Source organism: Callospermophilus lateralis, chromosome 1, assembly GCF_048772815.1.
Source record: "Callospermophilus lateralis isolate mCalLat2 chromosome 1, mCalLat2.hap1, whole genome shotgun sequence".
NCBI lineage: Eukaryota > Metazoa > Chordata > Mammalia > Rodentia > Sciuridae > Callospermophilus > Callospermophilus lateralis.
The window spans coordinates 29,740,645-29,756,003 of record NC_135305.1 but is presented as its reverse complement, the minus strand read 5'-3'; the positions used below and the strand labels follow the sequence as shown (position 1 = coordinate 29,756,003).

Here is a 15,359-nt window from a genome sequence, read left to right as displayed (position 1 = left end):
ACTTTTTTAACTTTAAAGGGCCCTGATTCTTTCAGAATGAAAAAAGGGACAAAAATGGCTAGTTTAAATATTGTTACCACAAACAAAACAAACCCTTATTGTTAAATATTAACAAGATACAAATTTTATAATTCAGAATATTAAAAGAAAACAAGTTTTACCTCTACACAGGCTTTCATCCCTGAGGCAGCAGCATAGTGAAGGGGTGTGTTTTTCTTGTTATCAACAGCATCAATAGCTGCTCGCTCATATTCACCTTGATCAAGTTTTGCCCCTTTCCATCTTAAGATCATCTGCAGACAATCTGCTCTTCTGAAATCATCTTCCACGGGCCGTGCTAAGCGCGGATGAAGGGCTCCTTCAGATATCATAATTTGAGGTCCCATACACAACAAATGCATAGATGTTTCATTGTGGACATTCCTTTTATTTGGATTTCCATCTCTACCAAAAAGAAAAGTCCTAAAATGGAAGGAAGAATGAAAACCACTTGAAATATATAAGAAATCACTAATTTAACAGATAAGCTCAAAATCCTTTTTTTTTTTTTTTTGATATTGGGGATTGAACTCAGGGGTACTCAACAACTAAGCCACATCCCAGGCCCTATTTTGTATTTTATTTAGAGACAGAGTCTCATTGAGTTGCTTAGTGCCTTGCCTTGCTTTTGCTAAGGCTGGCTTTGAACTTGCCATCCTCCTGCCTCAGCCTTCCAAGCCACTGGGATTACAGGCGTGTCCACTGTGCCTAGCTCAAAATCCAATTTTTGAAGTGTTTGGTTCACAATGTTGAAGGACTGATTCTTACAATTTCAAAAATCTTCATTCTAGAAACAATAATACTAAAATTAAAAAAAAGAATATATAGTGCTTGCTAATAAAAAGAGAAGGAAAGGGAAAATGAAGGGGTAAGGGATGAAAGGGAAAAGAAAGAAGAAAGCAAAGGGGCAATTTACAGATTAATATGTCAATTTCATAAATGTCTTAGAGTGCCTTAAGAAACTATATATATATTTTGTTGTTGTTGTTGTTGTTGTTGTTTTGCTGCCCTCCCCTATCACACGTATTTACTTAACAACCATGGTGACAACTAATATTAAAAACACAAAATCCATAAGTCTTAAGACTAAATTTTTAAATCTAGGAAAAATTTTCTCTACCTGAAGTTCATCAAACTAACCTTTGGAATAAGGGAGCACATATTTCCATAGTTTCTAAATTTGCCTGAGCTGCTGTAACAAAAATACCATAAACTATATGGCTTGTAAACAATGAGCATTTATTTCTCACAGTTGTGGAGATTGGAAAATCCATGATTAAGGTGTCAGCAGTGTCTGGTAAGGGCTTATTTCTCAGAGAAGTTTTTTTTGCTGTGTTCTCACACAGTAGGAGGGGCAAAGCAGCTGTCTGGGGCCTCTTTCATTTGGGCACTAATTCTAACCTCATGACCTAGTCATTTCCCAAAAGCCCCAATACTGTCACCTCAGGGGTTAGGAGGCAAAAAGACAACAGCACATGGTATAATACTTCTGATGAGAATTAACTTGTAGTTGTTTCTCAAAGACCAACATCTAATTTGATGGTGGGAGATTTTACCAAAGACAGGTCTAAGTAAGCTGCCTTAACTCCTCTCAAACCTGGATCTACAAGTTATGCCTCATTCCTAATTTATTCATAAACTAGGGTCCTAAGACTAATAATTGAGCCAATTTGGTGGCTATAATAGGATACTGGAAAATGGGTTGGAAAAGACTTGCTATAATATAGGCAGTCTATAAATTTACTCTGAAATGAGTATACAAAGTCCCACATCTGAAGATAAATGCCTGCATTTACTGTCTCCACTGACCAAGACTACCTAAAAGCAAACCCAACCTTATTTAGAAGTTTCTTTTTTACAATAGGTTGTCTTCCCCTAGTTGAGATCATTAGGCTCCTCTTATCCAAGTCCAGAACAGCAAAGGGAAGGGAAAAGAACTAAATCCTGAATCCATTACATTTGAATTGCTTTTAGGATAGTCTAGCAAATACATTGCTCTGACAGAAAAAAAAAAACCAAAAAAACCCAAAACTGACCATAAAGGAACTGGCATACTACTCGATTAGTAGTAGTTAGCCAAGTTGGAAAGCTCTTGTGGGGGTGGGGGGACTGAATAAGAGGTCCAGTCTCAAGCAGAATGACCCAGACAACTTACTGAATAACTCTGAATCTGTCAGCTTTACCATTCAAAACCCTAGAGAGCTCATCAGTGTGGTCCTTTAAAACTAACAGGGTTTTTAAAAACTGCATTTATTAGCTTGTCCTGAAAGTAGACACGAGTTCTCTGGAGCAGGAAAAAAATGAATTATTACTACACTTGTAAGAATCATGTCAAATTCCTCATATCCCAATTTTCCCACTGGTGCAATGCAAAAAGACAGATCACATGCCACCTTGCATGTACTAGGATTTGCCTTATAGGTGAGTGTGGCACGATAATGCCTCTACCTCAAAGATATCCACTTTCTAATCCTAGGAACCTGTAAATATGTTACCTGAAATGATAAAAAGGAACTCTACAGATATAATTAAATAACCAATTTGAGATGAAGAAATTATTCTAGATTATCCAATGGGCCCAATGTAATAAAGCATTCTTATAAAAGAGAGAGACAGAAAGGTGTATGCTTCTAACTTTAAAGATGGAGGAAGGGAACATGAGCCAATAAATGTAGGCAGCTTGTGGAATCTAGAAAAGGCAAGGGAAGGGCATAAATTTCATTCACAAGGCCTCCAATATTATATCTAATCACCTCCCAAAGGCTCCATCTCCTAATATCTTGGGGTTTAGGATTTAAAACACAAATTTGACCCCTGGGTTCTATGTCCAGCATCTACAGCATCTTTAAAAAAAAACAACAAACTTTCGTTTAAAATTTTTATTATGATTTTTGCATTCTCAAGAAGGTTTTTGTTTGTTTGGATTTGGGGTTTTTTTAATAATTAGTTCTTTCACAACAAAGATTACAGAATTATTGTCCTGCACTTCCCTTTAATATTTTATGGCTTTATTATCTTATATTTAATTAATTTAAAATAATTTAAAAATTAAAAAAAAAAACACAAATTTTAGAAGGACACAAAAGGAATACAGCCCTGACAACCTAGAGTTTAGTCCAGTGGAACCATTCTGACCTTTATATCTCTAATATAATAAAATTTTGTGTATGAAATATGTCAAGAGCTTTGTAATGTTTTGAACAACCAATAAAAAATAAAATAAAATAAAATAAAATTTTGTGTTGTTTTAAGCCATTATATTTGAGGCAATTATGACAGTGGCAATAGGAAACTAATACAGTAAGAAGCACTGAAAATAAAAATGTGGGAGGTTATATAGTAACATCTGTATAGCAGACCTCCTCCCCTCTGGAGAGGCAGAGAATTCAACCCATCCCTCAGCATAAAGAATGTCTTAGGGGACAGACCCTGAGCTGTGACCCTCTGGATTGTAAAATATGTTTCTAAGGGAAAGGAAAGATCAATAATTTTATTTTTACAATTTAGGGAACATTTCCATGATCTCAGGTCTCATTTACTCCTCAACCTCTTTTAAATATAAGTATCTTTTGGGAGATAAATCTCTCTGGAGTTCTCAGTCTCTATTCAGTCTTGATGCTTCCAAGGCTCAGCTTTTAGCCTAAGTCCAAAGTTTCAGTGAAATTTGCTCAGATTTTCTCTCCATGCATATTTTCCCCCACAGCTCCACATAGCATTTATAGCCTTTCAGGCACTCACAGTATTCTACAATGCTTGTTTTGCTGTTTCCTAGGAATTGACCAAGACTACCTAAAAGCAAACTCAACCTTACTTAGAAGTTTCTTTTTCACAATAGGTTGTCTTCCCCTAGTTGAGTTGACCACTTTCTTTTTTGTCCTCACATAGCATACTCATTGCATAACTCACTTCATTCTATTGTGTTACTATTTTTATATATCTGTTCTCTTCTTTCACTTAGTTTATAGGCATGTAAGGCTGAGCCTATATCCTGCTCTTTCTTGAATCACTAGCAGTGTCACACCTATAGAAATTTCATGATATAATTTTGACAGATAAACAGAATGCATATTGAATTTCCATGATCCAGATCAGGGACAAGGGGTTGGAGAACTCTCAAGTTGGCAGTATATAAAACTGATTAAGAACACAGTATCTAGTACCAGACTACTATATTCTAATCATAGCTCTATTGATTTCTTTGTGTGATCCTCAGCAAGTTACATAATAGCTCCTAACAAGTAATATATGATTCAGATTCTTTGAGTAAACCTACTCCTGGAAATGTATCTTTAATAATTTAAAGAAGTAAAAATCTAGGAACACTGAAGATTCAATAGTATTATTCTGAATAGAAAATCTGGGAAATACTTAAATGTGTGACAAAAGGAAAAACAGGAAATGAAAATCAAGGTATTGCCTACCCAATGGAAAATTAAAGTTGCTAAAAAATCTACCCCAAAACACTTATAGCTAAATGAAAGTATAAATAAATAATTTCAGTTTCCATCACAATTCCCTGAATATTTATGGATAAAAAGTAGAAGAGAACATAGAATAATAAACAGTTGTTTAAAGGAAACAGAAACATGGATAATTTGTCTTATTATGCTACTATAATGTTGCTCAGTAATTAAAAAATATTGTTCCTAATACCAACAGCTAATGATGAAATTTCCATATCTCCTTGTATTTATGATGATTATAGTAACTAAAATTAAAACCATAATCTCAAAATAAATACCTCTTCTAGGAGGTATTGCCATCAACAAAAAACATCCACTTTCTTTAAAATTTAATTTAGAAATTATTAAAATTCATATTCTACAAAAATTTTGAACACATTTATCTATCCTTTTCTATTCCCTTTTCCAATATATCAGTTATTCTTTAAGTTTTCTTTTGAAAGAAATCAGGTTATTATCACCATGAAATTGAACATAAGTTGGAAGAATGTCAGTCAATATGTAAGCTTCAGATACACTCCTTTCTGTAACCATATTGGTAGTTATGAAGTGTTTCCTATCACTTGACTATAAGGTTAATTCTGGAACAGAGTTAGGAGATGATTAATAGAAAGGTGCACTGAGTAAAACACTAACCTGGAAAAAAAATTCCTTTCACTTGACATAATAACCCATCCAGAAGACATAGGCTTTTCTAGATTCCTTCAATGTTAATTCTCAAAGTCAGTTAATAACTGTTACCTCTATTTATTTTACATTAATTCTTAACTTCAAAACGACTCTATTCTTATCACTTTACTGAAATTTTATTCTCCCATACTACCAGGAATTTCCTAAAAGTTAAATTCTTTGTCATTGTCCTTAATTTTACTTCTAAATCTGAAATTCTTCTTATTACCTTGCTTTCCATAACCACACATCTTTCAATAATATTCAATTTTTTTTTCAGCACAACTTTACTTTTACCCTTGGAATTGGCTCCACTTCCAATCCCTGCTTGAAGAAAATAAGATATTTTTTGACTCCATTTTCTTCTCCAAATAAATTCAAAGAGTACAACCACTTTCAGAGCCATTTAACCTTCAATGGCTTCTATGAATACCCTTTTTAAATTAAGTTTGGTCAGAATGCAAATGATAGCAGTGGTGGCAGAAACATATTTTCTCTCAAAAGGTTTTTACTATTATTTCTGTGGTAATTTTTAATGTTCTGACATTCTATATGACTTTTCTTCAGACCTCTAAGCCATGTTCTAATTTCTTATATGCACTTTCTCTTGCATATTTTGCTATCATCTTATATTTAACTGAGCTTCCTTCAAAAAGTTTTCTCCTCCACAGCCTTACATTTCTTGCAATAATCCCATTTTCACAGTCAATAATGTATATTTACACCTTCAAATCCTTTTAAAATCTCCTCTTTTGTACAACAATGATTGAGTACTCATTATTTGCCAGGTACTATTCTAGAAATTAAGCATATTATAAAGAAAACATAGTAAGGTCTTGCCCTTGGGGATATGCATGCAAACTAGGGGGTAGGAGAGGAGGCTTGTATTTTAATTCATTTAAAAATAACTTAATAACTCCTCAAACATAAAAGAGTTTAAAATATAGAAATCATTAATTGGAAAGTATATTTTAATGAATCCTCAAAGCTATAGACCTTGATATTAATATATGCTTGGTAAAAACAGACTCTATTGAAGACTTTTATGTATACCCAAAGACAGGTCTCTTTTATTTCCAAAGAAGCTGTTCTATAGAAGACACAATAATGAATCATATACCCAACTTAGAACACAATGGCACCAAAGTCCAAGCATGGCCTTTTGCTACATTAAGCAGTAACTTTGAGTATGAATTTATTTCCCATAAAAAAGGCAGGGTGGTGTAGTATGATGTAAACATACAACATTTGGATACAGAGAAAAATAGGTGTAAACTAGCTACTGAACTGTAAATTCCTCTTTTTGCCATATTATTCTGCCTAAGAAGAGAACAAAGAGATGCATGCTACTGCATGTACCATAATCCTAAAGGAAGTGTGGATAAAAATCAAGCACTTATCCCAAATTGGTGTGGCTAAAAATCCTTGGATAAGTCTATCTTTGTCTACATATATGTGTCATGGTTAGGTAGAACTCTAGCCAAGATTAGCAAGAGTTTACATTGAAGTAGCAGGCAAGCACACTAGCATGAGAAAATAAATGCTATCAACTTGTTAGAAAGTTAAGCAAGGTTAAATCCAGTGCAGTATTTGAAGCTACTTAATATACAAATAATTAAAAGAGTTGCTATTTTATTTAATGCCGAAGAACACATGCTCTTTAGCCTCATTCTACATGACATAAAAGTATTAAGAAGAGTTAATTCCTTATTCCGAAAGCAATCATTTACAATAATAATATGAAAAATTAAAAAGCAAACTATGGAATGGGAAAAAATATTTGCAAGCCATATATCTGATAAAGGGTTAAAATCCAAAATATATAAGTAACTCCTACAATTCAAGAGCTAAAACTGACCTGATGTTTAAAAATGGTCAAAGGGCCTGAACAACATGTTTTAAAGAAGACATACAAATGGCCAACAGGTGCATGAAAAAAATGCTCATTATCACTAATCATCAGGGAAATGCAAGTCAAAATTACGATGAGGTATCACTTTATACCTATTAGAAAGGCTATTAACAAAAAGTCAAAATGTAAGTGTTTGTAGGATATGGAAAACAGATGTACACTGCTGGGAATGTAAAATGGTATAGTCAGTATGGAAAACAGTATGAAAGTTCCTCAAAAATTTAAAAATAGAACTTCATGATCCAGCAGTCATACTTCTCAAAAGAGGTATATGCATTCCTGGGCTAACTTTAGTATTTTTCACAATAGCCAAAAAACAACCTAAATAGCCATAAAGGATGAATGCACAGACTATTCATCCTCTGTAAATATATACATACATACAATGGCATATGATTCAGTCTTTAAAGAGAATGAAATCCAGATAGGCACGGTGACACATATCTACCTGTATGCTGGCTAATCAGGAGGTTGAGGCAGGAGGATCACAAGTTTTAGGCCAGTCTAAGCAACTTATCAAGACTTTCTCATAAGAAAACTAATGAAAAAGTATTCAGAGGTGGAGTATTTGCCTCGCATGCACCAGGATCTCAGTTCAATCCCCAGTACCAGGGGAAAGAAAACAAAAGAATAAAATTCTGCCATTTACAATAACATGAATGAACCTTGAGGATATTTTCTAAGTGAAATGAACCAGACATAGAAAAATAAATGTTATACAATCCCACTTACATATAGAATCTAAAAAATGCAAATGCAGAGACATAGAGAATAAAATGATGGCTACCAGAGGTCAGAGGTAGAAGAAATGGAGAGAGGATGGTCAAAGGGCATAAACTTTCAGTTCTAAAATGAATTAAGTTCTGGAGACCTAATGTACAGCTTGGTGTCTATGGTTAATAATTATGTATTAAATAGGTGAAATTTGCTTTAAGAATAGATCTTGAGTACTCTCACCACACCTATAAAAAAAAAGTTATTAGCGTGAAGAGACTGATATAATTTGATTTGGTAACTGATGATTCCATACATCAAAACTTCATGTATATTTTAAATATTTTTTTGTTAATTTGTGAATATACATACATACAGTAGAATATGATTCAGTCTTTAAAGAGAATGAGTTTTCATTTGTCAAATATACTCTAATAAAACTGGAAAAAATTGATTCATATTTCTAAACAATCTAAGTAAATTTCCAAAAACAAAAGGACACATAAATTAAAGAAGTAGGGTTGTTTATTCTTAGGAAAGAACAGAAATAAAATAATCTCTGATTCTAGTACAGTATGCTAAAAAAGCTAAAACAGAGAAATCACCAGTTAGTGTTCTTCAAACAATTAAGGAAAGAAAAAACATTTTAGGACTTGAGACTAAAGATGTAAAAATTTTAAGTACAATGTTAAGTATAAAGTATATGATCAAATCATAAAAGTAATCCAGACTGGTAACTAAAAGAGAATATATAATCATGTTTACTGTAGGTTTTTAAATTCTCATTTAATAGAATGATAACCAATAATAGGGTTAGACAGATATTCCTACTTAGAAAGGAAACAAGAATATCAACTAGAAGAGCAAGTCTTAAAATTGGGTTCACGAGATTCTTTTACAATTTAAAAAAAATTACTGCTGGTTCCTGAGAGCTTGATTGTGGGTTATTTATTCATTTAAAAAAATCCATTACACATTAACTATAAATAACACTTTAAAACAATAAAAAAAAATAACTAAAAAAATAAATCAAAGAGTGACATTATGTGTTTATAAATTTCTTTTAATGTCTGGTTCGGTAAAAGACAGCTGGATTTTCAAAGAATTCAATCTCTTGTAATATGTTAATTTGATTCAAGTACAGTATTTGCAGAAAATTCAGACTTTATACAGTTAGAAAAGAAAAGTATTTTAAAAGTTGTCTCTTCAAATAACTATGAACATTTTTTTTTAAAGAGAGAGTGAGAGAGAGAGAATTTTTTTTTAATATTTATTTTTTAGTTATCGGCGGACACAACATCTTTGTATGTGGTGCTGAGGATCGAACCTGGGCCGCATGCATACCAGGCGAGCGCGCTACCGCTTGAGCCACATCCCCAGCCCCTGAACATTTGTTTTTGATACACCCAAAATTCAACAAGTCATATTACCATTGCCTTGATTCATCTAAAAGCACAAGCAGTTTTAACCCTCCATTTTTGCATTATCACTGCAAATGTCAACACAGTGAAAAAGACAAATCACATCTTAATATCATAAAAATGTTCTTGACTTCACATTCCTTTGAAAGAGCCTCAGGATACAGGAGTCCTAACAACACATTTTAAGAATCACCAGACTAAACGAGTATCTTTCATATAAACTAATAATTAAGAGCAGTGGCCTTCCTTCTCTCCTTCCTTCCAAATGGGAGTCTCGCTATGTTGCCTAGGCTGGTCTCAAACTTGTATACTCAAGTAAGCCTCCTGCCTCAGCCTCCCAAGTAACTGGGATTATAAGCATGTACCACCATACTTGGCTTTACATGATTTTCTTATATAATGTTTTCCAATTTATAATGTAAATCTGTACGTTATACTACAAATGGTCAAAAAAAATTTTGCTATTTGGTTTCTTCTGTGTTAAAATAGACACATTAACTCAGTAATAATAATATTTAAATATGTTTTACATTGGGACTATAAATAAATTTTAATTGTAGATAAGACCTGATGTTAAACATTACTGGAATATTCAATATTAGTGGGCTAAATCAATAGCTTTTTAATTTCACTGAAAATACTCAACAAAAACATCATGTTAGAATGCCTTAGTAGATTAAGCAACTAATTGTTAAATTATTGAAAACAACACTAAGTGTTTACCATTGTGTTTATGGTATTTACAATCTAGCAAAGAGGAGCTTACTAATGATAGTATGGTTTTAAATGCGAATTTCAAAGAATAAAAAGTATGTTTCAGGTTCAAGTAGTTGGGATGAATTAAAATATAAGGCAGAAACCAAGTTAGAACTTAAAGGACAGTAATTAGAGAAGAAAGAACACATTTTAGAATCAAAAAGCAACAGGAACAAAGTTAAGTGTGGGGGAGTATAATTCCTAAAGCAGAAGAAATCAACCAATCAAATTGACAGTCAAGATCATGTTAGAGAGTAATGAGAGATTAGATTAACTGGGTAGAATGAAGGCAGAAATAGGGAGTGTTTTGGAAGGCAAACAGAATAGTGAAGACAATAGGGCATTGTTATAACTTTCTCATAAGAAAAAGAACACTGAAAGGAAGACTAATCTGGAAATGAGATTATAAAATGTATAGACTTGCAAAAAGATCATTTAAGTCAGATACCTTAAGTATTGAGAGAAAGGATTAATAAGGATGAACCAAGTTTGAGGCAATAAAAATGGAAAGAAGTAATCCCAGGAGATAAACTTAGTGAACCTGGTATTACTACCATGTTAGGTTAAGTAAATTAAAGATGATTTTAAGATATTTAGGATTATGTAAATGAAATACTATATTTCATTCATCCTATGAAATCTGCCAAGGATCAAAATATCTTTATAGCAACAAGAATATATGAACCAACCTCACTATTTAAACTTCTGGTTTAAGTTAGGTATAATCTTTCAGTTTTAATTTAGGTATGATAAAAAAAATCACAAATAATCTAGGCATATTCAGTTTTAGAAAATTAAACCCACTGAAATACCAAAAAACATGCACATACCTGTATATATTTTCAATGATTACAGTTGCTTTCCCCTTTCACCAATTTGTTATCAATTGGTTTATAGTAATACTTACCCTAATATTCTATTCATTCCATGTCTAGCGGCATAGTGCAATGGAGTATTGTGCTGGTAGGGCTCCCCATAAGATGTATTTGGATCAAGGGATTCTTTTAACTGAGGATTGTTTTCATATATTTGGCAGGCCAGGTTTTCATCACCATTGATGAGAGCTTTACGGAATTTGGTGGTTGTATTTCCCATGTTTTGATTTGTTTTCTTTTCTAATAAGCAGTGGCACTTTTTTCTTTTCTCTGTCAGCCACTTCTTGAATGCTTCTGCAACATGTTTCACATCCTAATGAAGGAAAAGTTATTCAAATTAGATTATAAAACAGTAATCACAAGCAACATCTTAAAAAAAGTAAAAAAAACTTTGAGAAGCATATGTAAATGGCAAAACGTTTTATGAACTTTATCTCGGCTAAAAAAATCTCAAATTTTTAACACCGCCCAAATTAGCTTCTTTTTAAACTACAACATTTTCTGTTATGATTTGATAGACTGTACTATATAAGTTATCTATATATACAAGCTTTTCATGTTTCTTCTTCACAGGGGCAGGAAATTAGCTTGACTGAGTTTTATGGTTGAATACACTTAAGTTTCCATATAAATCCTACTCAACCAATTTGTGGAAGAGTAAATATAAGAAATTTTGTTCAAGTAAGAATTATAAAATAGGTCTTAAGTTACAGTAAAGGAAGAGAAACCATTCAGTGCTTATAATAACATCAAAGAAAACTTTTTAAATGCAAATATAAGACTACACACTTAATGAAACTCATATAATAACAGGAAACAAATAAAACTGATTATAGAAAGAACAAAAGATTATTCTATCTTTATGATTAGTAAATATATTTCTTTTTACTATGAAGAATTCAAAACAAGCCTAAAAACATCAGATATTTATGCACTGTATTCGGAAAGAGGTTATAATAAAGATCATATGGGCATGCACTGCCAAAGCAACGTGAGGTGGGTGGTGTAAGGTCACGGAAACAAATACTGGAATTGAGATATAAAATACTATATTTGCCTACAATGTGTGATTTTAAGAAAGTTATTTACCCACTAAAAGCCTCATATTCCCATTTATATAGCAAATAAATGACTGTTTATTAGGCATGACTACAAGGATTACAAGAATAACTTTATGTATTGTACATAAGAGTTCTTGGTTAGTGTGTTCAATAAATGCCAGTTTTATTCCATTCCAATAAATCTTATTTCTAAATATATTACTGAACAATGATTACTATAGTTTGAATATATCAAAAGACTCATTTAAAAATATTTCTATATGCATATATATTTTAAGTTGTCAATGGACCTTTATTTTATTTATTTATATGTGGTGCTGAGGATCAAACCCAGTGCCTCACAGATGCTAGACAAGTGCTCTACCACTGAGCTACAACTCCAACCCCACAAAGACTTATTTGTTGAAGGTTTGGTCTCTAGCCAGTGGCACTACCAGAAGGTGATAGAAACTCCAAGATAGGGGGGATAGTGGGAGGAAATTGGGTCCCTAGGGGTATGACCTTGAAGAGGATATTGGGACCCCAGCTCCTTCCTCACTCTTTTTGCTTTCCCAGCATCATGAGCAGAACAGGACTCCTGCCACATGATCCTACCATGATGTACTATGTATGCCACCACAGGCCCAACACAACAGGACCAAGTAACTATGGACTAAAACCTTAGAAAAGCCAAACCAAAATAAATCTCTCCTCCTTTTAAATTGACTGCCACAGGTTTTTGTCACAGCAACAGAAGTTAACACATGATCAAAACTAGTGACCTGTATAAGCAAAAGGCAGGTATGAAAAAAAAAGCTATATGCAAAAATGGTGAGTATGGGGGCTGTGGCTGTAGCTCAGTGGTACAGAGCTTGCCTCATATGCATAAAGTACTGGGTTCAATCCTCAGCATCACAAATAAATAAATAAATAAATAAATAGTGTCCATCTACAACTAAAAACAATTTTTTTTTTTTAAATGGTGAATATGCATGGAGTTCAGTGTCTCTAGCACTGAATGAACAGGAGATAAAACTAAGGATAGTTTAGGCCAGATAACCTGAAAAAAAACAGATAAGTAAAACTTTTATGCAGGGTCAGGATATAATTATTTTAAGTTAGAAAATTAACTACAGTGACAATGTAGAAGATGGAATGGATGGAATGGAGGGAAGAAAAACTTAAGAGACAGAGAATATAAGAGTCTATCATGTTACCCAATTAATATAACACTGAACACTAAAACACAACTTCAAAAAGTAAAAATAATATGTCAACACAATAATTGTATAGGGTAGTAACAATGTCAACAAAATACAATTGAAAAAAAAGAAAAAAAAGACCAAATGAGTTGTTTCTTTAAGTTTCTTATAAAATTATGACTCTCAACCTTGGCTGTGCATTCTAATAATCAAGAGAAACTCATAGTATTCTACTGGCTAACCTATATCCCAGACTAGTTAAACCACAGTCTCTAGGGGTGGTCCCATGCATTGGTATTTAAGTTCCTTGGGTGATTAAGTTCCTTGGGTACTGATTTTTAAATTTTAAACCTACAAATACATATGCATAATAAAATATTCTGAAACTACAAATAAAGAAAAAGGACCAAAAACCCCTCAGTGTATTTACTGGAAGATAACCAGTTAGCATTGACAAATAATCTCCCTATTTATCTCTGTGTGTATATTTATGTGTGTACACACACACACACACACACATCAATTGGCTCATACTATATAACTTTAATTTTGTATTTAATCTTTCAGAGGATTACTAAAACTTTAAAGTCCTACTCCTTTATTGTCTCATCTTGAATCAGAGGAGCAAATCCTTCCCTCCTACACCCTATACTTATCACAATGTTCTACAGATACATACTACAATGTACTTCTGGGATTTTTCCAGGACAGCCTGTATTTTATTTTCTTCCTCTTTTTAAAAGAATCTCGGAGTGATGTATTTATTCTTAGTGAAATAACTTGTGTTTGTTGTATAGTTCTAAGCATTTAAGTATTTATTATTCTCAATAAGAATTCCAGCACACTATTTCTATCTATATAAATATGAAGGACATCATGTGGGTTACGAAGGGTCTTTCTTAAGACTTCGGAAACTTTTAGAAACTTTCAGTTGTTTTGGTCTTATCTTCCCTGATAGAATGCAGCTCAAATTACAAACATTTTCAACATTCTGAGATAGATTAATAAATAACAAACTTTCTTTGATCTATATTAGAGAATAACTTTAGGGAAATGTTCTATGGGAAAAATAATTTGTATCCAAGATGTTTAAAAAAATGTAAGAAAAAATAATAACATGGGGCACTTAAAGTAACTTGGTACTTCTTAATAAAAAATTAATACTCTAAATGTGTATTGAATATTGCTGTTACTCATGTTGAAAAGCCTAGTGGCATTTTAGAAGCTTTTTCTGTGGTCTTCAGTTATTTTCAAGTCTGTTTCATTTAAAAATTGTGATCAACAGGCCTGAAATACACCAAGAAACATTATTTAAGAGTTGTATTTATTCTCAGAAGTCTTGCTTAGAAATTTGCCAGATTTGTCTTTTACTTTTTTACACACAACTATTATTGCCTGAAATGACTGTTCCCTCTTTGTCTAAATCAAAATCCCTGAGTAATAATCTCTATAAAATGTTATATTACACATATATGTACTATTAGATTTATACTATATTTCTTTTGGATGTGTGATTATAAATAATACTGTAAAAATCAAATTCTAGTATATACGAAAACAACTGAATTTGCATACTGACTTTCTATTCTGTGAACCTGCCATTTTCACTTACTAGTTCTAGGAAGTGCAAAAAAAAAAAAAAAAAACTAGATTTTTTTGGGGGGATTGACTAAATTAAATTCACATAATCTAAAAACATAGTCTTGCTTTAACCTGTACTCTTTTTAATTTCTTTTTCTTGCCCTACTGCATTAACTAGATGAATTTTAAAATTAGTGGACCAAAGTTTGGGGAGAAATAGGATAACTGCAAATACTGAAATTATCTCTCCCAATGTATTCAATATAAAGTGAAAAAAAGTAATTTTTCAGTGGAGAAAGATGTGATACCACCTAACCAAGTTATCAATTCTAATACCTCCTGCAACATACTGACATCATAGACTCTAATTTTGATGCACTAAAAAAGGCAACTAAATTCCAAAGTATTCTCGTCAAAGAAAAAAAAAACATAACCTCCATCTAAGTATGAGAAAATATTACTCAAATTGAGAGACAGTCTACAAAATAACTTGGCAGTTAACAGTCTTCAAAAGTGTTAAGACCATGAGAGACAAGAAAAGACAACAACTGTTCATGGATTAGTAGAGACTAATTATTGAGATATGACAACTAAAGGCCTTGTGGAATCCTAGATTAGAGTCTGAAATGGCGGCGGGGGGTGGGCGACAGACAATATGGAAAACTGATGAAATATAAATAAAATAAA

The 15,359-nt window shown here is 32.5% G+C and overlaps 1 protein-coding gene across 4 annotated transcripts in view; it reads right to left on the bottom strand.

The window, feature by feature from the left end:
• The window catches only part of Ankib1 (ankyrin repeat and IBR domain containing 1), a 131,161-nt gene that overhangs the window by 81,464 nt on the left and 34,338 nt on the right, over positions 1–15,359 (bottom strand). For all 4 annotated transcript variants that reach the window (XM_076833648.1, XM_076833657.1, XM_076833661.1 and 1 more), the window contains exons 2-3: positions 10,882–11,162; positions 162–462 (exon numbers count right to left, since the gene is read on the bottom strand). In XM_076833648.1, coding sequence (XP_076689763.1) covers positions 162–462; positions 10,882–11,069 — 489 coding nt within the window. In that variant the 5' untranslated portion in view covers positions 11,070–11,162. The remainder of the gene's footprint in view (positions 1–161; positions 463–10,881; positions 11,163–15,359) is intronic.